At 39.1% G+C, this 23,780-nt stretch overlaps 1 protein-coding gene across 1 annotated transcript in view; it reads left to right on the top strand.

Annotated features, from left to right (window-relative positions):
* The window catches only part of kcnh1b (potassium voltage-gated channel, subfamily H (eag-related), member 1b), a 54,713-nt gene extending 35,366 nt beyond the window's left edge, over nt 1–19,347 (top strand). The window contains exons 10-11 of the mRNA XM_024290035.2: nt 9,391–9,587; nt 13,221–19,347. Coding sequence (XP_024145803.1) covers nt 9,391–9,587; nt 13,221–14,066 — 1,043 coding nt within the window. The 3' untranslated portion in view covers nt 14,067–19,347. The remainder of the gene's footprint in view (nt 1–9,390; nt 9,588–13,220) is intronic.
* Nucleotides 19,348–23,780: the final 4,433 nt, after the last annotated feature.

The following is a 23,780-nucleotide window of genomic DNA, read 5'->3' as shown; positions in this document are numbered from 1 at the left end:
ATATTGTTTTGAGTTTTCCCTCATTTATCATGGTTGCTTCATTAAAAGAAAAAAAAACCTTCTAAGAGTGAAATCCATTAAGTAATGGCCTTTATTTTTTATTGGATGTTTTAAGGCTGTAAAACCCCTCACTAAACATTATCGATTTCCCTCAGACAGACATTTTCTCACTTCTTTCTCTTGTTTAAAACTTCTAAGTTCAAACCTTCATAGAGAACATAGAGAAATAAGTCTAGTATTATAGAATAAAAACAAAGATCTGAAACTTAACTGAACTAAACTCAGTCAAAATCTTTTTGATGTAGTCATCTTGTGTGATGTATGGACAGTTATGCTCATAAGGGAATAAACTATGAATAAATTATTAAATCTAGACTTTGAATGATAACACCAACACTTGTTTTTTTCTTACTCATTAGTGGTTAGACTAAGACATTTATTGTTAAACAACATTATTTAAAGTTTATTTAAATCCTAATAACAACAGAAACTTCTCAAATGACCCTGTTCAAAGTTTTCACAACCAAATTCCTAATGTTTTCTATTTCCTCCTTTAGCATCAAAAACAGCTTGAAGTCTCATGTGGTCGTTGTGGATGATAGAATAATTTTATTAGTCCCCCAAGGGCAATTCCATTAAAAGCAAGCTCTCCAGCGTAAAACATAGACAACAAACAACACGGTAAAAGCCACACTAAAAACTTGCTAAAAAATAAAAACAAATAAAAAAAATTGATAAAATACAATTAAAAGATAAAATATAGGCTTGGAACAGGTACCGTCTACACCTGTTCCAATGTGGACGTCACAATGTGGATGAGGTTCCTTATTTGTGGTGAAGCAGCCCATTCTCCTTGGCAGACAAGCTCAAGTTCCTTCACATTCTTGGGCTGTCTTGGTTGAACCACCTGTTTGAGATCTCTCCAGAGTGGTTCAATTATATTGAGGTCAGGAGACTGAGAAGGCCAATCCAGAACCTTAATCTTAATCTGTTGGAACCAATGACAGGTGGACTTAGCCTCGTGTTTTGGATTGTTGTCCTGTTGAAATGTCATAGAGCACTACATACGCAGCCTCTGAGCTGAAGGGTTTAACTTTACCTCCAGTATCTTCTAACGTGCTGCATTCATCTTGTTTCCTGAGCCTTTGTAACTCACACGTCCCAAACCATCAGTGATCCTCCTCCGTGTTTTAGAGTAGAAATAGTGTTATTTTCATCATGGGGTTGTTGGCTTCTCTCCAAATGTTTATGGCTGCAAAAATCAATCTTGGTCTCATCACTCCAAATGACTTTGGTCCAGAAGTTTGGAGGCTTGTCTCTGTGCTGTTTGGTTTATTGTAAACAGGCTATTTTATGGTATTTGCACAGTAACGACTTTCTTCTGGCAACTCGACCATGCAGACCATTTTTCTTCAGGTGTCTCCTTATTGTACATCTTGAAACATCCACACCACAGTTTTTTCACAGTTCTGGATCACAGCTTAAGTTATTTGTGTTTTTTTATTTTTGCAGCATTAATGATTGTTCTGGCAGTTGTGGAAGAAATGTTTGTGACTGTGGTTTAGTTTAAACAGAACCCGTCAGTTCTTGATCAAACTTTAAACATTGGTATTCTCAGTTTCTTAGATATCTTCTAATATCCCTCTCCTGTTTTGTACAGTTCAATTCAGTTACCTTTTCCCGTAGATCTTTTGACAGCTCTTTGGCTTTCCCCGATCGAGAAATGTCAGTGCAGCACTGAATAAAGAATTAATCTGTCCGTTTGAAGCCCAAACGCTCCTAGACATTTGTGCACACACATTGATTGCAGGTAAACGAGTCCCAGGTGAGGATGGTGACCTTTAGCTGTCATTCAAACTCTTTTGTATCAGCTTGTGTTCATGTTTTCAGAACAAAGTCACCAAGGTATGTAAAGTTTTGAACAGGGTCATTTGGGAAGTTTCTGTTGTCATTATTTTTTAAAAAAGGTTAACTGAATTTTTCAGGTGTCTTTGGTCACACATAAGATGGCGCCAGAAACAATCTCTAGCTGAAAGCGGAAAGTTCCTGAACTCCTTTCAAAAATTAAATGTTAAAAACTTTCCAGAACTATCAGCTTTTAAATGTGATTAAAATGTAACTGTCTAGCAGTTTAGTGTGCAAGATGAGCTTCAAATGGGACAGAGAACGTTCATCGTTTTATTTCTGTAAAGTCATTATTAGCAGGTGTTCAAATTTGTGTAACTACACCTGTTTAAATCCGGAGAAAAAGCTGGAAAAAAAGCAGTTTTTTTTCTCTGTGAATCAGCTGATCAGAGCCGATGAAATGCTGTATTTTCTCTGTGACAGAGAGTATCACATAGAAAAAAAACGGCAAGAAAAGGTCGAAAAAAGAGATAAGAAACAGGATAAAGGTCAAAAGCTTAAAACAAGGGACTTCTGATCAATGATTTTAGGCCCAAATGTTGTTTTTTTTTTCGTGGCCGGCTCCGGCTGGGGGAGAGACTTATGGTTAATTTTTGAGCGCCATATTTTACCTTTGTGGTCAAATTCTCTTGGAATTTTTTGACAACAAATGGGTTCACCCAACCACTAACTATGAGTGGAAATACATTTTTTGTGTTTTCATTCATATTGCACGAAAAATTAGCAAGAAATTATAATTTCTTCCAATGTATACAAATGTAAGAGTACAACTGTGGAAAATATTTTGGTATTTAAACTTTTTTTTGACTGATCTGTTGCTGTTTTTGCTTCTTAATTCTCTAGCCATTTATTTCATATTCTTGTTAAAATTTAAGGTTATAAGAACATTTTAGAAGCAGGAAAATGTTTTCCTTTTGGTTATGAACAAAGTTACTTTAAGATACTTAACTGACAGCTACATTTCTGAGGATTTTAATTTTACAGAAACTTATTAAAAGCTTGATTTTTGTGTTGTGTCAAAACAGCAAGAATGTTTTACTCTTAACATAAACAAAGAGCTTGTAGACGTACGGACAAATAAACAACATCAGAGTTTATCTTGAGTAGAATCTAAGAGATCGGGCACCTACACATTAAACTGATGGAGTGTAAAAGCACAAACTGTATTAATGTGTCACATCCAGTCGTGTTACCTGTCCTTCACCGTGAGAGCAGAGTCGTCTGTTCCAGAGGAGAAGGAATCGCTTGTCACTTCGGCTCTGCACAATATTCTGGAAGTTTTTCCATTAACATGTCTCTGAGATTTATAAAACCGGCCTCAGCAGGAACAGAGAGGAAATGTCGCACTCTCAGCCTGAGAGTGAAACTGAGAACTGAACAAGATTCTTTTTTTTTCAGCTGCTGAGAGCAGACACTACCACTTCTGATTCACCACTTAAGCTCCAATAAATAAAACACTAAACCCTGCAGAGTCTGCTGCTGCTCAGAAAAGTCCTCCCTGCTAAGACTAAATGAGTTCACCCTTTCATCAGTGTGGACGGGAGCTATACTCAATGGTCCTTATTAGTAACACACCGTGCTCATGTTCTTCAGAGGGAGAACATTCAGCGGTTCAGGAGCTCGGGGAGTGAAAGGCGGTAAAAGGAGGCTGCTGATGCGGAGCAGCCGGAATGAGGAGCTGTCGCAGGCTGGATGTGATTCACACAAACCCACTGCAGCTCTGTGACAGCTCCATGATGCTCAGTGCCGTCAAAGAGCAGGTCCAAACACAGCTTTATGATTCTTCATCGAATCAGAAACCAAGATTCTGATGAAACTTAATAAAAGATGTTTCAAGGACAAAAAGTTAATGACGGCCTTTTTTTCCCTGAGAATGCAGAAAATTCTTTCAATTGAAGACTTTTTGCATTAACACTAATCTATTATATATCCACTGGCAACACCAAGTTGTTACTTAACTTCCAGTTCCCGGAATATTCCAGTAACTGAAGCAAACTCTTGACATTTGATCTACAGCATAAATAAAAATGAATCAGCTAGTTTAATGTGAATGCATTTATATGAAAGAAAATCTGAATCACATATAGAGGATGTTGTGAAACTCCCCAAAAATCATCTAATACTTTAAAATTAGAGAGCTGATGTTTTAAAGAAATAAATTCGTTTTAGTTTTATCATCAATTTATCAGATTTTTTGATCATGTTTGGGACATCAATTGTATCCCACAAATAGAAAAAAAGCTATTTTTAAATTGAAAATCATCTCTGTAGTTATTTAAGGTGGACCTAAAGTGTTCATGGTCGTCTGGAATTGTAGATAACCCAACAGGAATTTAATTTTCAGCATTCAGAACATGCTGCAGTGTTTTATTTATACTGCAGACATCCTGGGTCAATTATTGATTCATTTGTGGACTATTTTAAAAAACAGTTTTGGTCAAAGTTCTTACAGTACATAGAAAATCAAAACAGACATCAAACAGTACCAGTTTAAAAATGTAAATCCAAACCCCAAAGGAATATGAGTGTGTGTGTATATATATATGTGTGTGTATGTGTGTGTATAAATGCATACTTTCAGTCTGGTTTGTAATACATGTATTAAAAAGACCTTAACTGATACATGGACGACTGTGTGTTCATGCAAAAACAGGAGAATTGTTGTGTTTCGGTGAGAATCCTGCAGGGAGAGCCTTAAGGGGTTTGGAGGGAAAACTTTAAAGAACCACGCAGAGCTGTCTAGTCTTTTCCACTTAACTGTCAACCAGGTACGACTGCAGTCTCACCTGAGAGTAGGATCTACGCGTCGTTTAGCTGTGATGGTATTTGGTTTCTGCTGAGGCTAAAAAGATTTATGGTCCATTTCAGTTCTCAGGAGAAAAAAGGAAGCAGAGCCTAAAAAGGCTGAAGGATTAAGGCTTCAAACCTCTTGATCACTAATGCACCTACAGGCTTTCACATGACTTGAGGTTTCACTGATTAAAATGCAATTTATGTATAACGAACAGCAAATAAGAGTAATGAGGCGAGTTTAACAGCTAATCATTAGTTAGCTTGGTGACAAACATTAACCTTCTTCTTCCGTATTGATGTGATTAAATTAAAGCATGTCTAACTTTAGTTAAGGATAAAGTAGCCGTTTGTATTTGAGTATTGAATTTCTTAAATCTGTGTAGTTGGGACAAATGTCAATGGTTGAGTATATATTAAAACATTGAATGAATTTAATTCCCAAGTTCACATACATTTGCTTCAGGATTCCATGGAATTCAGTTCAATATCTATTTTTTTTTTTAATATCTGTGTAGTGAGAACACAAGCAACAGGTTTAGAAAGTAGAATCTTTTTCCAGTAAATATGACATTTTCCACAAGAAAAACAAAAATAAACTAGAAGCAGATTTTATCTGATTAGTCCATTTTGATTTTCAGAGTGAAGATCAATTTGACAAATTTGGTTTCAGTTACATTTGGCTGAAGGGAAACCACAGAAGGTGTGTTTCCATTGAATGGGAACATGTCAATTTAGAAAAAACTTGCATTTATCCAAAAAAAAAAGTTTTTCTACGTTTGGAGGAGGTGGTTTTTGTCGAGTATCTGTCACAAACGGGCAGACAGCTGGTTCCATGTGCAGCAGGTTTATTAGTTCAGACAGGAACTTAGCACAGACAAAAGTCCACAAAGCTAAATGAGGGTCAGATAGGCAGAGGTCAATCACAAGCATGGGATCATCAAAGAAGAGAGTAGAGTAGTCAGGGTTCAGGCGAGGGTCAGGACAGACATCAAGCAATCAGTGATAAAACCGGCTCAGAAACACAGAAGATCAGGTCCAGAGAGAAACGCTCAGTAATGCTGGCAGTGTGGCACAAACAATACTTCACACTGAGTGAGGTTCTGTGCAGTTCTTAAGTGTCTGGTGGGTGGGTTTATGTTTATTTGCATAATTATGATTTAATAAAAACATGTAATTGCAATTTTTCCCCCTCATTTTTAGAATTTCAATAAAGACTTGCTCACATGTGTAATGAAAACACAGCTTGTGACTTAAAATACAGGTTTTTATGTTTAAAGCTGTTTTTTAAGACATTTTTGTTTTGTTGTTTAAAATAGATAAAAGAAGTTTCTCTGTTAAAATACATTTTTATCTACAGTATTAAATTGCTGAATGAAAAATAAACATCTTGTTTCCATTTTGGTAAAATAATTGGGCAGTATCAGATTGCTACAAAGTTAATTTAATCTTTTTCTGATCAATTCTTGCATCATCTATGAAGATACCTATTGAATCATGTAAGGGAAACAAACACCTCTACTTTATATTTAACTTTGAAACGAAGTGATAAATAAATATCTCACCACATGGAGAGTTCATTTTAAAGACAAAATATTAGTTTTGTTTTTTTTTTTTACATGTAAATGAATCCTTTTTCAGACCATCTGTAGTTTGTGTTGTTTTAACACATATACAAAATTGTTTTTTGTTGGTTAATGAAGGAAAAACTCACAATGGTCAAAGAGATAACTTGAATCTCACAAAAGTAGCAATGAATAAACATTCTATTATTTGTAACCAATGAAAGTCAGAATTGAATTCAAACCAGGATTCAATACTAAATTGGCTTAGACAAAAATGATGAAGATATAAAAATAATGTTATCACAGGGAAATGTTAATTTAAGGTTTGTTCACTTATTAGCATCACTGGGTCTAACACAGAAAGAAACACAACTAATGTTTACCAAATTGTCCAGGAAAACCAACTCAAACCTCCGTTCCTCTACCACACGAAGCCAGAAGGTTTCTCGCAGTAAATCAGCTTTCCTTCTGTTGTCACAGATTTTATACATTCTACAGTTAATGTGGAGACTGATGGTAAACTTTAATGTTGGGTTTGGTTTATTCCAACAAAGTAAAGAGTGTCGAGTCCTGCAGCACAGAAAGGCAGATTTAACATGTGAGGAAAAAAGAAAACAAGTTTTGCAGCAGATGAAAAGGAAGAAGGCAGAAAATGGAAACACAGAAAGATATAAGATCCGCTGAGCTGAGATCAAAACGAGATACAAAACTGAGATGATTAAAAGTAAAAAGAAAAGAAAACGGAGAAACTGACTGGAAAACAACAAATCATGACTGGAACTCTTAATGATCTCTGATGTTTCAGCTGCAAACCTGATGATGGTTCTGTGAACAAAAACATTTAATAACAATCTCACTTATATTCATTATTCTCATTTAGTCTAAGTTGACAAATGCATTAAAACAAATGAAGCAACAATCAATAAATTAAAAGGTTTTATTTTATGCAGATGAACTCACATTATTTGAGGCTGACATTTCTGTTATGCAAGAAACTTGTATAAACTTGACAAAATGATCTCCAGTTTTTGACATGTTTTTTCTTGTTCAAAAGGATTCATGATGCAGTTATTGTGTATCTCAACATGGAAAGTTCCTTTCTATCACTCGGAATTGTGTCAGCATCTTCCACTCTCTCTCTTTATTAAAGACGCTGTGAGGGTTCAGAAGAAAGCAGATATAAAACAGATAACTGGATTTAGTTCAGTCGGTGTTGGGGTGGAGTTAGACGCTCAGAAACCGACAACATGTTTGATGTTTTCTGTTTATCACTGTTATCAACTTAAGTAAAAAAAGAGCAAATCAGGATGATTGTCTCTCTTAGCACATTTTTTGTGCCATTTGACTTCAAAAGAGAAATATTTTAGTGACATATATTTTAATATTTTGTAAGTTTGGGAATTGTTGTGTACATGAGGAGTGTGTCAGGACATTTACTGAACAATTAACGTGACTTCATCTCACTTAGTTTGGATAATCCTGCCGTTTCCTGTCTCTGTGGCGATACATCCCTCCTCTCCATCCATCAAGAGCATTTTCTCAAACACATTTTTCACTATCAGTCCTTTTCCTCCTCCTCACCACCAAAGTCTCTGCTTGTGTTCAGCTATGCTCTACTTCACAGCACAGCTGTTTTCCCGCTCTCCGTGTTCCTGCTGTGTACAAATACCAGTTTAATTTTCGTTCCTTCACTCGGTTCATTTTCTAACTTCTCGTGGACTTTCACCTCCTCACATTTACAGGAGAGCCAGTAGGTTTGGCTGATGTTGAATTCCTGTCTCACAATCTGGCGATTCCTGAAATAAGACCTTGTTTTTAGATAATCACATTTGGTGTATTTCAGAGCTTCTTATTTGTATTTCTTAGCTTAATTTCATTGCTTAAATCCAATCAGCACACAACGTAACTCATTACAAATACAATCAACATTAAAGCTCCGAGTGTCCCACTGGTGATACCCGCCCTCGCCGCCCCCTTTGACTCGCCCTCACTAGCTGTCACGCGCCTTAGTCCCCCTCTTTGCCCCTGCCACCCTGGTCAGAGCTGCACAAAAACATTTTCTTTTTTTCTGATTGTTCTACCTCCACAGCAACGGTTTTATGAATTGGTGGACTGGGATAAAACATTCCTGTAATTTTTAGAAGAATCAGCAAAAAATGTGAGCAACAGGAAAACGCCACTTTTGGGAGTTTGACACGCTAACACTGTTCAGTATCTAGCTTAAAACCAACATTTCTTTTTCCCCAAGTAGCTTCAGAAAAATATTTGAGAGAATATAGATCGATACAAAGCCCCTAAGGGACATCAAAGTTTGATATTTATTTTATTTTATTTTTTCAAAAAATGTAAGTAAAAAAAAATTTTTTTTTTTACTTCATTGTCCCTTTAGGGGCTCTGTAGACGGAAACCCTAAAAGGAATTTAAATTTGTAGAAGGCACAAAAATACTTATTATTTTTTTCAAATTCAAGATGGCAGCTTCTTTCCAGTCAAATATTAGCAAAACTTCAGTTGTGGTTGTAGACTTCAGTTAGCCACATGCATGTGGAATTTCATGACGTTTTTTTTCCCATATTGTGTAAAAATTGCCAAATTTCACACTTTGCCACCAAGTCTTAGCTCCTGTGGCCATCCCATAATGAATGAAGAGCCGCTCCAATCAAAATCATGTTTTTAACATATTCCTGTAGCATTTTCCTAATGATGGAGGACATACGTAAAATTTAATTGAGATTAAAAACAGCATTTCTGAGGTTTGTAAAAGCTCAGGTTTGTGACGCAGCAACTGCCACGGGATATCCAGCATCCAGTGCAGATCCATTAACGTCTTCATTTTCCTCGTCTGAGCTGCCATCTGACTCAAAACTGTACGGCTGTGTGTCTTAAAATGTCGTAGAAAAGGACACAGGCTTTGGGATTTTGACTAAAAGGACCATAATAAAGTTTACGGTTACTGATGTTCCAGCATGGAAAACACAGCTTTATTTAAATTTTCACTGTGACCTCACAATTAATCGGTGAGAAATGAGGATTTCTTCTCAAAATGTGTGTTCTCTAAAGTTCCTTCTGCAGATTTGTTCACTCTTGGTTACATTTCACCCACACAGTGGTGTGTGTTTGTGTGTTTGCAGGGAAAGGGGACGTGTTCGGGGACGTGTTCTGGAAGGAGATGACTCTGGCTCAGTCCTGCGCGAACGTCCGAGCGCTGACCTACTGCGACCTCCACGTCATCAAACGCGACGAGCTGCAGAAGGTTCTGGAGTTCTACTCCAACTTTGCAAACCACTTTGCCAGAAACCTGGTGCTGACCTACAACCTGAGGAAGAGGGTGAGTCAGAGCGCACCACAGAGGGGGTCACCTCTTTCTTCAGGGGAGGGGTCAATCACAAACAGGAACAGCTCTGGAATGGGTTCTACTGTGTTAATGTTACCTGATGATGGAGGGAGATGGTAGTTATCGCAGCAGCTCATCAGACATTAACTTTAGTTGTCCTGGTTCTCCAGTGGGAAACTGTTGTCTGGAGGACCCACAAACAACACAAACCCCATAAAATGTTCACTCAAACACAATGTGCATAAAGACAGACGGGGTTTAACATCTCTACACCAGCGTCTGACTGACTGTGAAGGCATTTCCCTCCCAGTAATTGATCAAAAGAAGAGCTAAATTCAAATACATCAAAACTGAACACTTTGCTTCTCTGCCAACATTTTAGTTTTTTTTTCTTTTTTTGCCTGCAATCTTCTCTTCATTGTTCTGTTTTCTAAGAACATATTTAATATCCTGTAAAGCATTCTGTCAAAGCTTTGAAGGTGTGATAGGATTGTTTTTGTTCTGCAACCTCACTTTTTAATGTAATTTATATCTGTTAAACTTTAAAGGGATTTATCTTTTTCTGGCAAAATCTGCTTTGAAGGAACATTTTTATGACAGAAATTGTAGTAATTATAGCCGTAGAGGTTTCAGTTATGTTTAGTTTATGTCACTAGTTGTCTAAACATTTTTTTAAATAAAATGTTTGAATTAAATAATGATTTCAATTTTGTACTTGTGGATAAAAGTGACATTCAGCCCCAGAATACAGATATTTGAAATGTTTAGGTTTTGCCTCTTTTTGAAAAATCCAAGTCTGAATTTTTGTTATAAACTCAGAAAATACTTTTTTTTGGGGGGGTCAAAAATGTATTTTAATGATTTTGTTTAAACAATAATCTATTTTAACCTAAGCATAAATGGGTACAACACTTTTTTTCCTGGGTTGCTCTTTGAAGTATATTCATGCAATAAAAACTAACTCAGACATCACAGACTGTGTAAAACTCAACCCTCCTGATATCAGAATAAAAACATGAGATCTTTTTGGTTTCGTGACCTGCAGCTGAGCTGCAGCTCTCTGATGAGTCTTGTAGTCAGACTTACGTAAGCAGCTGTGTTCTCAGTGCAGGTGCGACTGAAGCCGACAGTGAAGAGGTGATGACAGACTGCTGTGTTCAAACACGCTTCTCTGTTCAAACTTTAACTGATGCTTCAGGGACAAACCATCCAGTCTGCCTTTGTTCTGAAACGGTTCCTCTGAAATAATCATTTCTGTAATCAGGTTGGCTCAAATTTAACAAAAGGATCTGCCATCACGGTTCCGTTTTTGGTTAATTAATACTCCTACTGGACCACCAACTCATGTGTTGGAGGTAGGAAGTTTCCAGTTTTAGATTATTTGATTAGATTATTTGTTCCCAATTAGTCTTTTAAGTTTTGATGAGAATAATGTTAAAGGTTTTTAATAATGTTTTTATCTAAAATGTAAAAAAAAAATAATATAATTTTACTTTACAATTGTTTTAATTAAAAAAACAGCGTTATAATTAATTTTCTTCATACATGTCCTCCATCATGAGAAAACTGCCACAGGAACACGTTAAAAACACAATTTTCATTTGAGTGGGTCTTTAAAAGTTACTCTTTAAATAGACACAGTTATTTATTTAAACCCTATTAAAAGACCGGGAATCAGAAAGTAATAAAAATAAAAAAAAAAATGTAAATACATTTTCAATAATTTTGACCCTTGACTCATTTTTTTCATTTTACTTTCAGCCACAAGGGGCGTTACATACGTCTAAAGTAGCATCTCTGTGCAAGAAAATTCCTCTAAAACACAACAGTCAAACCATCTTTATCCTACTGTCATCTTAGCACTCATGTGTTTATTATTCTCAAAAATAATTTTAAAACCTCTGTATGTTGGGGTAAAAATTGAGTTGAACAATCAAATTTTTTCATGTTTAACTTTCTAAACTGTTGATATGTCAAAAGATATTCTGTTCTGTTTTGTTTACAGAAACGTTTTCTGATAGAAGACTAGTTCATTTTATTTATTTTTTTGTATATGATGTTGCTGTTTTTAGGCAAAATCAAAAAGCCTGTGCGGTTTTTAGCTGTGTGGCAGAAATTCATCAGAGGTTTGAGTCTGAGTTGTGGGTGTGACTGTTGAGGAGGAACTAAGCCTCTGTTGATATCCCATCATCCCTTTGTTTACACAGTCTCCTGCTAGCTTACAGCCCCTCACAAGTGCTAACATTACCAAACGTTAACAAAAATAAAATTTTTATCCACCCCTGATTCACCACAATAAAGAAATACTCAGAAACACATATATGTCAAATTTGATGAGAAAAGTGTTACAAGAACCTGTTAAAAAACTAAAACAATTTTAATTTTAATGGGTTTTAAAGGTAAAAACTGGAGAAAAGCAAACATTTAGAGATTAGTTATGTAATCAAATATATACATAAACTGTAAATTCCTTTTGTCTGTCATTCATAGCTGTTATAACTGCTCTTCTTAAATGACAAATAAACATTTTAATTAGTCTTCAGGTTAAAACGTCAGTTGTTTATTAGATTTGACTCAGCTATTACCTTCAGTGAAAACAACACACCAGCCTCTAAAATGATGGAGGAGCTTCTCTGAAGACACCAGTAATTTTTGACAGATAAAATGTATTAGATGAGTTGGAGAAAAAGCTATTAAAATAAATCTGTAATTTTGGCCAGCAGCTTCTCCCTCTTTCTCCTGGTTAGTTCATTGCTTTGGTCCATTCCCCCTGCTGTAAATCGATTGGAAGGCCTCCGCGTCCTGTTCTGCTTGGCTGTGCAATATAATGGTGGTGGAGAAAAGAAACGACCTGCCAGAGCAGCTCTCGCCTCCAAACCATCAGAGGGCTGTGTCTGCGCGGTCACAGCGCTCAGAGCCCAGGCAGGTCACACGTTACAGCAGCTGAATGAAAAACAGCAGCTGCCCTGACTTTACACACAAAACATCAAGCCATGTTTAAAAGTTTCTGCATAGCTTTTTTTTTGGAAGTCTCGGACATTTTTATCAGTCAGTGTCACGTCACCCATAGAAAACAGTACATTTATGGCTTCAACCAAAGTCCATTCAGTTGCCATTTTTTCACAATATGGTCTGTGTCATTTTGGAGATAGACAACTCTGATAATCACTGCTTGGTCCAAGTTTGTCCGAGTCCTCCCTTCTATAGCAGCCAATTTCACCAATCAGGAGTGAGCTTGTCAGAAGACCACACCCCTACTTCTTGAAAGCCACCAAATCTGTCAGTAAAACATTTTGAACATTAGACATGGGGACCAGCAGGCTCCACCTACTTTTATTGAGTTATGTGATTGGCCATTTTAATTAACAACAGAAAAATAGAGGATTATCAAGAACACGTTAATAGAAAGGTGGGGGGGGGTCTTTGTTGGAACTGAATATGGTGCACTCAAACTCCGCCCCCTTAATTTGCTGGAACCGAAGCTTACAGTATATTAAGTTATTGTTATTTCATGTCTTTTAGTCTTCAAAATGTTAAATATGTCATACACAACCATTGTTCTTTAGCTTCAGGTCTCTTTCTTTAGGTTTTAAAATATTTGTTTTTTTTTCATTTTTTTTTCAACAGATTGTCTTCCGTAAGATCGCTGATGTGAAACGTGAAGAAGAGGAAAAGCTGAAAAGAAAAGATGAAGCTCCTCTGAATCTTCCTCCTGACCATCCGGTTCGCCGGCTCTTCCAACGGTTCCGGCAGCAGAGGGAGGCTCGGCTCGCTGCGGAGCGCGTCTGTTTGGGTACCGGCGATGTGGAGAAAGGTGTGACTCAAACGGAGCCGAGAGGGCCGCAAATACTGGCTTCCACCAGTATTGCCATGGTAACCGAGAGCGCAGACACACCCACCACCTCTGCATCATCCACAGCATCGCTTTCATGCCGGAGCGCCAACCGAGTCATTCTCCAAACCTCCGTGGTCCAAAATGGTAACTTAGCTGGATGCAAGTCTGTGGAGCCGCCTAAAGCTAAAGGTTGGGGGCGGTTCAAGGAGTCGGTGGTGAAAGCTGAATCGTGGAGCAGCGTCTCCAAGGCGGAGTCCATGGAAACGCTGCCCGATAGAACTAAGTCTCAGGATGAAATGTCCCTGAAGAAAACCGACTCCTGCGACAGCGGCATCACCAAGAGCGACCTCCGCTTAGACAATGTCGGCGATGCCCGGACTCCTCAGGAGAGAAGTCCAGTCCAGTCTGAGGAGAAGAAGGTTTTCTGTTCCATACCAGAGCAGAGCCTGCAAGCCTCGTTCCTAGAGCTGAAACAAGAACTACGAGCAGACATCAAATCTCTTAACAGCCGCATGGCGACGCTGGAGACTCAGCTCGCCGAGCTGCTCGGAATTCTCAAATCCAGGAAGTCGTCTGGCTGTTTTTTTGAAGCTTCTCGACCTCCTTCCCCAGATTCCGATAAAGACAGCCTATCTTAACATAGATGTGCTCCAGCTTCCATGTGTTGAGGGCTTATCTCTTAGCTGAAATGGACCTGAAGTCTGAGGGAATCAAACTTGAACCACTGAGTCTCCAGATGTCAACAAAGAACATGAACTCTGATGTTTGTTGCACTCAACAGTTTGAACTGACTGGAACTGAAACGATTAGTCTTATTATTTTTGCTTTAGGCGTCGTCTCAGTTCTGCTTGCACCTTTATTCTCAGGAGAGTTTGAGACTGTCCCACCTCCACCTCCTATCAGCAATAAGTGTTGGCTTTACCGTCGTTTGACCTGGACTCTGGCACTGTGACGAAGGGCATTTTCTATGACCGTTTATTTGATGCCTTTTTTTCTCTGACGAAGCCTGCTTAGCTGTTCTAAACCCTCTGCCCCTGAAGCAATGAGGCCTCCATCGCTGGTCGAGGTTAGCATTGTCGGACTGTTCCACTTCATATCTCAGCATCTCATGTCCATTAGCGTCTCTTTGTAGTTTCAATCCAAACACGGACGTTCTCTAAACTAAATGGACCATTTTCAGTTCATACAAATGATCACAAATGAATGTCCGTACTTTCTAGAGCTGAACACTGTGCACAGACTTCAAAACCTTAACTTTTCACCGCGGTCTTGTTTTCTATCGTCAGTGAATGTGAAGGAATCAACTGTGAGAGAGAAAAAGCCAGTTAAAGACACTAAAGTGGAATTTGAATTTCCTTTCAGAGCACTTTGGGAAGTTTGGCCTCATACGGACTTTGCTGTTTGCTCTCTTCCTGCTCAATCATGGAAATATCTGTGAAAATAGCAGCAGCATTACAGGGTTTTTGGACAATCGATTATGCATTGTTACTGATCAGCTTACAATGTAGATACTCTTACACTCACCTGTACTAACTTCTGTTTCTTTGTTTGTTTTATTTTGTTTTGTTTTGTTGTAAAAACAGCCACTCTGACATTTGTGGTTTTGGCCAATCCATCAGTCATGTTTTGGGAGACACAGTATCGACTGGACCTTGTTCTACCGCTTCCAGACCAGGCTGATTTTTTTTAGCATCTTTCTTTGGTAGTTTTCTAGCGCTCATACAGGACCCAGTAGTAATGCCTTAGCCACATACAAATGTTTTTGGGTTGTTGGGTCCGTGGAAGGATGTAGAGAGGAGCAGCTGAATCTCAAAGGAGCATAAGTGTGTCTTGCACTTCTCTTAAGGTGGCAGGGATGTCATGAAAATGTTGTGTGGTTGGGGAATTGCGAAGCATTCAAAAGGCTAATAGAAGTTACAACATGTGGATGATTCTATCGTACGGTGTCCTTACACCACACTCTAGTCATTAGTAGGGTGCAAGTACTGGCTCCTTACTGATCGCACACAAATACTGCAAAAAAAAAAACTGACTTAAAATCTTCCATAGCTACATGTGAACAGGAGTTTTTAATGTGGAAGCCCAAAACACATGTACTTCATTGGAAGTAGGGCTGTCACAATTAGTCGATTAGTCTATGTCGACTATTGAAATAGTGGACGATTAATTTAATAGTTGATTAGTCTTTTGTTTTTTGCATATCAAAACTATGGTGCACGCTTTCTATTGCCATGTCTGCCATTGTCTTTGATACACATACGCAGTAGTGCTAATCTAGGTCATCAGTGATGTCACAGAAAGATCTAGGAAGACCTGGCTACCATAACAACACCCTAACAGAGCCTGAAAGTGGGAAAAAAAGGGTCTCCAATGCAATATCTGGTTAAGATGTGTGTTTTATATCCACTTCACAAATGATCAGATAAGTCAACTAATTGAAAAAATTGGAACTGGTCGCTTGAACGCCTGTTTCTAAGCCCGGTGTGAACGTAGCACAACATTCAGGCTGCATGCAAGGAGCGCACTCATATCACGTGAACAGCACCTACGGGCCCCTTGTGCAGTGTGCAGGGATTGGGCTGTACTACACACCTGCGTCTCACCTACTTCACCCTCGCGTAACCTTCTGTGTTGCATAAGCATTCACTACAACCTGTAGAAAAATGTACATGCACATTTTCTCTCTAGAGCAAGGGTGTCACACCGTGGGACGCATCCGGCCTGTCAGAAGGTTTAATCCGTCCAGGTCATAAAGAGAAAGAAAAATAAGGATGTTGGAGGAAAAAAAAGCACGTTTCAAGCCCATTCCTGTGGCAAGTTATGCTTATTTAAAGGAATGGCAGCACTGCGCAATTCCGCCACTAGGGGAAGCAAAGGAAAAGAAATACCGGCTTAACAAGAGATCAAGAAACAAGCAGCATTTCTTTGCAACTACGTGCAACGTTTGGGTAAGATGCACTTAGATTCTCTGCCAGCTTCACCTCTGTTAATGTGCTATCAAAATAATCAGGTGTCAAGAGATTTGGCAAATAGGTTGTTTTAGGCATTTTTTCCAACTGAAAACATAAACAAAGCTTCTACTGGTCCAGCCCACCTGAGATCAGACACGTTGAATGTGGCCCTTGAACCAATATGAATTTGACACCCCTGCTCTAGAGGCTTTCTGAGCGGTCTAACTTCTTCAAATTTGGTGCAGACCAGTACAGGTTTTCCCAGTTTTTACCCATATCCATCTGTGAGGCAGTTGTGACTAAAGCAAAAATAGAAATGCTCAGACTTCCCTCTCCCTTCAGCTTCTCTGGGGGGACTCCGAGGTGTTCCCTGGAAAGTTGAGCAAAATAGTCTTTCTAGTGTCCTGGGTCTTCCCTGAGCTCTCCGTCCATTGGGACATAGTCAGAACCCCTCCCAGGGAGGAGTCCAGGAAGCATTCAGCCGACCTCAACAGACTCATCTTGATGTGGCTAAAACTCATATGTCAAAGTCAAGGCCCGGGGGCCAGATCCGGCCCACTTGGCGATTATATCTGGCCCGCCACATCATTTTATAATTTTGTTATTAACAGCCTGATGTTATCTTGCTCTGGTAACATAGTGCAACACATTCTCATTCCCAAGTCGTCACAATTTGACATTTGGTTAAATACCCCTCAACGTTTTGGGTGTCCCTAACTTGTCGTTTTTTGATGTCCAATTAAATCAAGGCTCCCCAACCTGTCGGCCACAAACCGGTACCAGTCTGGTACTGGGACTTGGACCACACTGGTATCCTAAGCCTAACCTTTACCCGGTACTGGACAGTCTGTACCAGAAGTGGGTCAGTACTGGTTCCAGTACCAGATGCAGACCAGGCTAGGGCTAGGGTACCGGTACCAGAGGTTTGGTCCACATTAAAAAGTTACATGTTCGGCCCGCGACCTAAGGTGTGTTTTGGATTTTGGCCCCAGTGTGCGGTTGAGTTTGAGACCCCTAGGCTAAGATCTTCTTTAAACCTAAAGAAAACACCTAAACGCCAATCAAGTTACAAAACATGGACACACTTGATAAAAATAAAGAAACCATGACAACAACAGCATGATATCAATACCACAACATAGGAAAGTGGACCCTTCTTCTGCAAAGAAACTGTTTTTCTTGGATCCTTGGACTCTTGGTTTTCCAAACGTCAACATCTACTTTCCTCACTGGGAACGTTTATCAGGAGTGTTGTTCTGCACTTAAGATGCCTGTCTTCTTCCATGTCAGTGAAGTGGATGAAGAGGAGACTCAGTTGGCAGCTCCAAACCTGCTCAGGACTGTGGATGGGCTTGGTACCCACACCTAAAACTGTGGATGGAGTCCCTGAAAAATCGTTTTGGGACAAAGTTACCATCATGATCATGCCGATATTAGCAGATCGCCCCAAGAATTTCACTTCATGTTTTCTCTTTAATGCCAGCCATGTGTTGCACAAGGAAGAGCAGGGATTTTTTTTATCATTCAGCGGACATGTTCAGCACAGTCTGCATGGACTTTAGACTTTGTTTTTTAAGATGATCATCCATGGACCAAAACTTCCTCAAGGGAAAATATTCAGAAAAAAACTAAATGTATTAAGATTTGCTCACAAACATATCACTCCAGTCAGCTTTTCCTTTTAGAGAAACAGGTTGGATAATTTTTATTTATATTTTTTGTTAGCTGATCAATTATTAAAAGCCAACATGATAATGGAGAAACGCTTCCATAGAAACTGTAATAATCTAACGACATCACGCTGTATTTGTGTGAATCAGAGGAAACGTGTCTTCAGAAAAAAAAAAAATGTGCCGATGATTTCACACACCTCTTTCCTGACACAATTATCATCTAAATGTGTGATAATGTGTTGTAATGATATGCAATCAATGCAACTAACGAGAGCCTGGATCTCAGTGGAGAGCGGTTCTGGTTCAGCTGCATGACGCTGAGGTTCAAAGACATCAAACCTGCCTTGCTACTCAACCGTCTCAGGGGGGCATTGTTTTTTTTTTTTGTTTGTTTGCCCCCCCTGCAGCCATTCACCTGTATGTCCTGATTGTTGTCTGTGCATGAAGAGCACTTCTGTGTTTTAACAGTATTTATCGTTATGATATATGCACTGTTTGAAAATGTGCAATGTGAAGGTGCGGCTTGAGAGGAAGTCTGGGCTTCAACCACTCTGATGTGCTTTTATTTTGAAATTACAGGAACCATGTTTTTGGAAAAACATCAACCCAGTAAGAGAATATTTGTTCACACAAAAGTTAAGCTCTATAATGAGTTTGAAAAACCAGAAATCAGATGTTTTTTTCTCAGAATACAACAGTTAACAATTCTCAGACTTTCCGATATTGTACCAGTCAGAATTTATCTCCAACTTACTTTTTTGCAAAAGAACTTGTAAAAATACTCTACTTTATTCTTTTTAGCACATTTGTTTGTGTTTTTCGATAGTCTTAAAGCAGTTACTTGAGTCACGTCTCAAAGCACTTTTGACAATAACCATCTGTCGTGTCTCTTCTGATTTCGCAAGAATAATTTGCAAACAATGCTTCCAAATGAAGAGATGAAACCCCAACACTCTATTTTCAATCATCAAGTTTCTCACCTGCACAAAAGTTTACAATTGTTGTCTTCCACTAATAACTATAAAGCAGAACAAAAGTTGCTCTTTGACTCAGTCTTCACTTATCATAGATAACATTTTTTGATTCATTTCCAAAAACATGAATGGATTTGTTTCTAAAGACGACCTGAGAAGTGTTTTGGACTCCAGGCTGTAACTTTGAAATGGGAATGCATGAGTGTGGATGAAGCTTTTGCTGAACGATGTTTGAACTCTCTTTAGCCAGGAGATCTAACTGTATCAAGATGAAGAAGATTTGTAAAAGAAAAATCAAGAATAAACTTTTTTATACTTCAATTTTGAGAATTTTTGTTGTTGCTCTTTATCTTGGATTTATCCTTTCAGTTTTTAGAAACAGAGAAACATCCCCTTCAGATGTGGAGATCATACTCACTACAGCGAGAAGAGGCGTCAGGTGAGCAACGATACAGTTTCCCAGGAGTTTCATGGTTAAGTTGAACAACTGATTCCTATCATACTCAGTGATTGACAATATGATACATGGTTGGTATTGGTTCATTTTCATTGATCTAAAATAGAATAAGGAGATCTTTAGCCTAAAATCCAACAAGTGTGACTCAGATCAATACCTGGTACTAAAAAGTGCAGATTCCTTGTATTTTTTGGAAGATAATCAAGCGTAATCTGCTGTAGCACCTGTTGGTTTAGATTCATTTTAGATTTTCTATCATCATTATTATTCACATCAGCTCTGGAGTTCCGTTCTCTATTCTAATTTACTTTACCTTTCCTCTTTATTATTTATTATGTTTAGTTCTCTGTGGTTCTGTTTGGTGCAGTGTGATTCAGATGTTGTTCCTCTTTAGATTCAGATTCCTGGTGCTCCTGTCTGTGCTCCTGTTCTTGGCCGTGGACCTCGCCTTTGGCCACAGTTCTATCTGGCTGAACTCTATTCAAGTATGTAGCTGTAGAGTTAGATAAGCTAGTTCCTTTTTAACAGCCCTGATAAAATCGCCTGTCCATCCTGGGAGAGGATGGACGTCTTATTCGTATGACTTAAGTCCACCATCATAGTGGCCCTGCCAAAAAAAAAAAAAAAAAGAAAACTCCCACATCTCTAGTCTGAGTGACTTCCAGCCTGTTTCTCTCTTCCCAGTGGTGATAGAAGTGTTGTGAGAAACTAGTGAGTCTCATCAAGTCCCTGCTGCCCCCAAACCTAAATTCTCACCAGGAAATAGATCCACTGAAGAGGCTGTGACCACAGGATATCATGATCCACTATCCCACCAAAAGCAACAAGCGGAGCTACAGACAGACCGAGCATGTGACGTGCATTCTTGAACACACGTATAGCCTATGGTGTTCAGACTGGAAAATCAGGGAAGTCACTCTTCTCTTGTTTTCTAGCGCTTGTCAGGTATACCTACAGTAGGAAAAGGTTTGGTGTCACCAACTCTGGTGGATCTTCCCCCAGGCTTTTTCTTTCACAAATCTATTCCAATATATGAAAGAGTTGGTGTCATAGAATTCTGGACGGGCACAAACCGCAATTATGAATTCACCTCCATGATTTATTTTCAGACGGTTGGCACAGCCATGAATTAGAGGACGTCATCCATGCTTGGATGTGGTCACTACCAAATCCAATTACCTGATTGGTCAAAGTTTGACGGGGTTTCATTTTCAACATGCGTTCAGTAGCCATGCACTTTGTGTGTACAGCCCGAAAATGGGCATAGAAATGTGCATTTGCAGTTAAACATGAGAGTTTTGAATGCAAAAAACGCGTTTACACAGACTTTTCATTAGAAGTAGCAATTTGAACCTGCTTTGCCGAGGGCTGTGTGAACGTAGCTTTAGGGTTTCCACACTTCACCTGAGTGTGGATAAACAGCTTCATTACAGATCATAGACAGAGAGTGTGGGGGGTGGGGGGGGACCGAAATGGACGAAATGGAAATGTTTACTCTTTTGCCCTCGTGCTCTCTTATGGGGTCCAGATGACCCGACCCATATATTGATATGTGATTCCTCCCATGGCAAAGGTGAACAGGGTCTTATGTCTGCAATGGACATCAGTGAATATAAAAAATCTTTAAAAAAAAGTCCAGTGCATTGTCTTATGGGGACCAGATGACCCCACTTTTATGTAAACATGCCTATGTTAGCAGAAGGATTATGGGTGTATTCAGACTGGACACATGGTCCAGAGTTTGTTTCCCTTTAAAATCCAGAACAAAGTTTCCGGCTATGTCTGAATACCCCCCCTAATTCCTAACTATTAAAAAAACTATATGGAGCAGGACTATATAGTGCCCTGGATTTTAAAGGCAATTTGGGTACGATGCTCACCACTTTTCTTCGTTTTTTCTAAACACCAGGTATGATGTCACCGATTTCATGGAGTCAAAATCGAATCAATGCGAACATTTCACACTGTTTATTTATGACTCCGTTCTGATGGTGAAAATGTGAATGGTTTATTCAAAAATTACATTTAAACAATTTTTTTGTTCTAAATGGTTCTACCACAATGCATTGTGGTCTATATTCTCTGATCTAAATGATCTGATCTTATTGAATTTATCCCAGTGATATTAATAAAGTTCAATTCAATCTAGTGAGCATCGACGCACGCTAGTTTTCCGCAAAGACTTCTGGAAAAGTTCTAGTGCACTCGATTTTAGAATTAGTAGATTAGGACAGCACCAATAAGAGGGGATTCTGAGTTAGCTTCAGTCTGTATACATGCAAGCGAACCTTGTTCTCAGACCAATCTTTCAAGGTGGTCTCGATTCGTTTCCAATCGGATTGAACTTCGGTTTTCTCTAAGATTCCTCAGTCTGAATGCGATCCGCTCCAGGAGTGAAATAACTGAACCAAAACGGCCACCATAGACAATCGTTAGCATTAGCATCTCCATCTTTCTCTTTTTGTTTTGACCCACCCCGTAACTGTTGGCCAGTGACTGAAGAGATATTTAGTCACGTGATTTTGTTTACAAGCTTTGGTCTGGAACAGAAATCTCTGGAAGATCCCAGACTCAGTACAGAACAAACACAATCTAAAGGACTCGATCTGGAACAAAGCGTACTTTGTTCGGACCAAACCATTTCTCCAGTCTGAAAACACCATAAATCTTAAAATATGATGATGTAATTTGTTGTAAATGTTTCTTCAAAATTAGATCAAACATTAACCTGTGATCGTTTAATAAAAATAAAACTACATTTAGTCAAAACAACCTCAATCCAAACAGCCTCATAAATATTACAGAGTTCAGATGACTCGGGCTGCAGCTTCAGTCTGTTTCAGCTGCATCTTCCCTGTTCAGATCCGCTGAACTCGTCGGAGCTGCTTCTCATTCTAGATCTTTTCCATCCATCAGGGAATCCCTGAAACCTCCCCTCGGGTTTTCTGCAGAGCTCCTTCTCCTCCTCCTCCCCCTTTCTCTCCTTTCTTCCGCCTCCTCATTTGACGATCTGCATTGCAGTACCAGCCGCTGCCCCCCCTCCCTCTCTCTTTTCCTCCAGGTTGATCTCTGCGGCACTGAACAAACAGCAGTGCTTTCTTCTGTCTGAGAGGAAACATGCCTCCTCCTGCCTCCTCCTCCTCCTCTGTGGTCCCCTGGTGCCACCACGCCCTCTACAGTGCAGAAAACAAAGCACACTGACGTCCCTGAAGATTTCTCCCTCCTGGGTGAAAGGTCTCCGTCGTTAGCGGCCCTCATAATGAACCCGGTAAACATTGTTATTGTAGGAATTCAAGCAGAATTTATTTTGATTGTACCCTGCTGATGCAGTTCTGGAAAGGTCACATCTCGACTATGAATAAAAGACTCCATTAGCAGTCATTTACTCTTGAACTAATTTGTGGGCTAAATTTAACAGTAAATCTAACAGCAGGACGATATAGGAGGAAGATTTAGGGCTGAGCAGTTACAGCAGAGACTGAAACTATTTACACCTCAGGGTAGATTAACCAGCACTACTGAAATAAGATTATTGTCAGTTTTCCACATATATTGAGCTAAATATGAGGTAGAAAACAAAAGTTTTGAAACAATTACATTAATGTAGCATCTACTTGAAAGCAAAAACATACTAGCTAGTAAGCGCAGCTGTATCTGGCTAGCTAGTACCACTCGCACCACTGTATCTAGCTAGCAAGCGCTGCTGTATCTAGCTAACAAGTACTGCTGTATCTAGCTAGCGAGCTCCACTCGCACCACTGTACCTTGCTAGCAAGAAGTGCTGTACCTAGCTAGCAAGCATAGCTGTATCTAGCTAGCAAGCACCACTGTATCTAGCTAGCGAGCTCCACTATATTGGGCTTGTAAGCTTCTCTGTAGCGACCTAGCGAGCTCCACTGTAGCATGGTACCCACTGAGTGTCCACTTAAGCCAATGTGGGCGAACACAGGAGGGGCCATTACAGAAACTTCAGACAAACCCAATCAGGACCCACATTTTCTGCCCACTTTTAAACCATATGGGCAACTTGGCCTTGCTGGCCGGTCCTACTCGGAAAAAAATTGTTTATCTTTTATATAATCGTTCCCAGTGGTCTTTTATTTATAATTATGCAGTTAGCCAAAATAAAAGGGCTCTGTCTTTTTTTACATTTATTGTTTTATTAAAGACATAGTTCCTGCAGAGCAGCAAAAGCTTATTCGAAATTCACCTCTGAGTTGTGGGTGGGACTGTTGGAGCAGAAGTAACCCTAAAATCCCAGCATTCCCTTGTTCACACTCTCTCCCACTATCTTATA

The sequence above is a fragment of the Oryzias melastigma genome, linkage group LG1 (genome assembly GCF_002922805.2).
Source record: "Oryzias melastigma strain HK-1 linkage group LG1, ASM292280v2, whole genome shotgun sequence".
In the NCBI taxonomy this organism is placed as follows: domain Eukaryota; kingdom Metazoa; phylum Chordata; class Actinopteri; order Beloniformes; family Adrianichthyidae; genus Oryzias; species Oryzias melastigma.
This window is presented reverse-complemented; position numbering and strand designations above follow the sequence as displayed.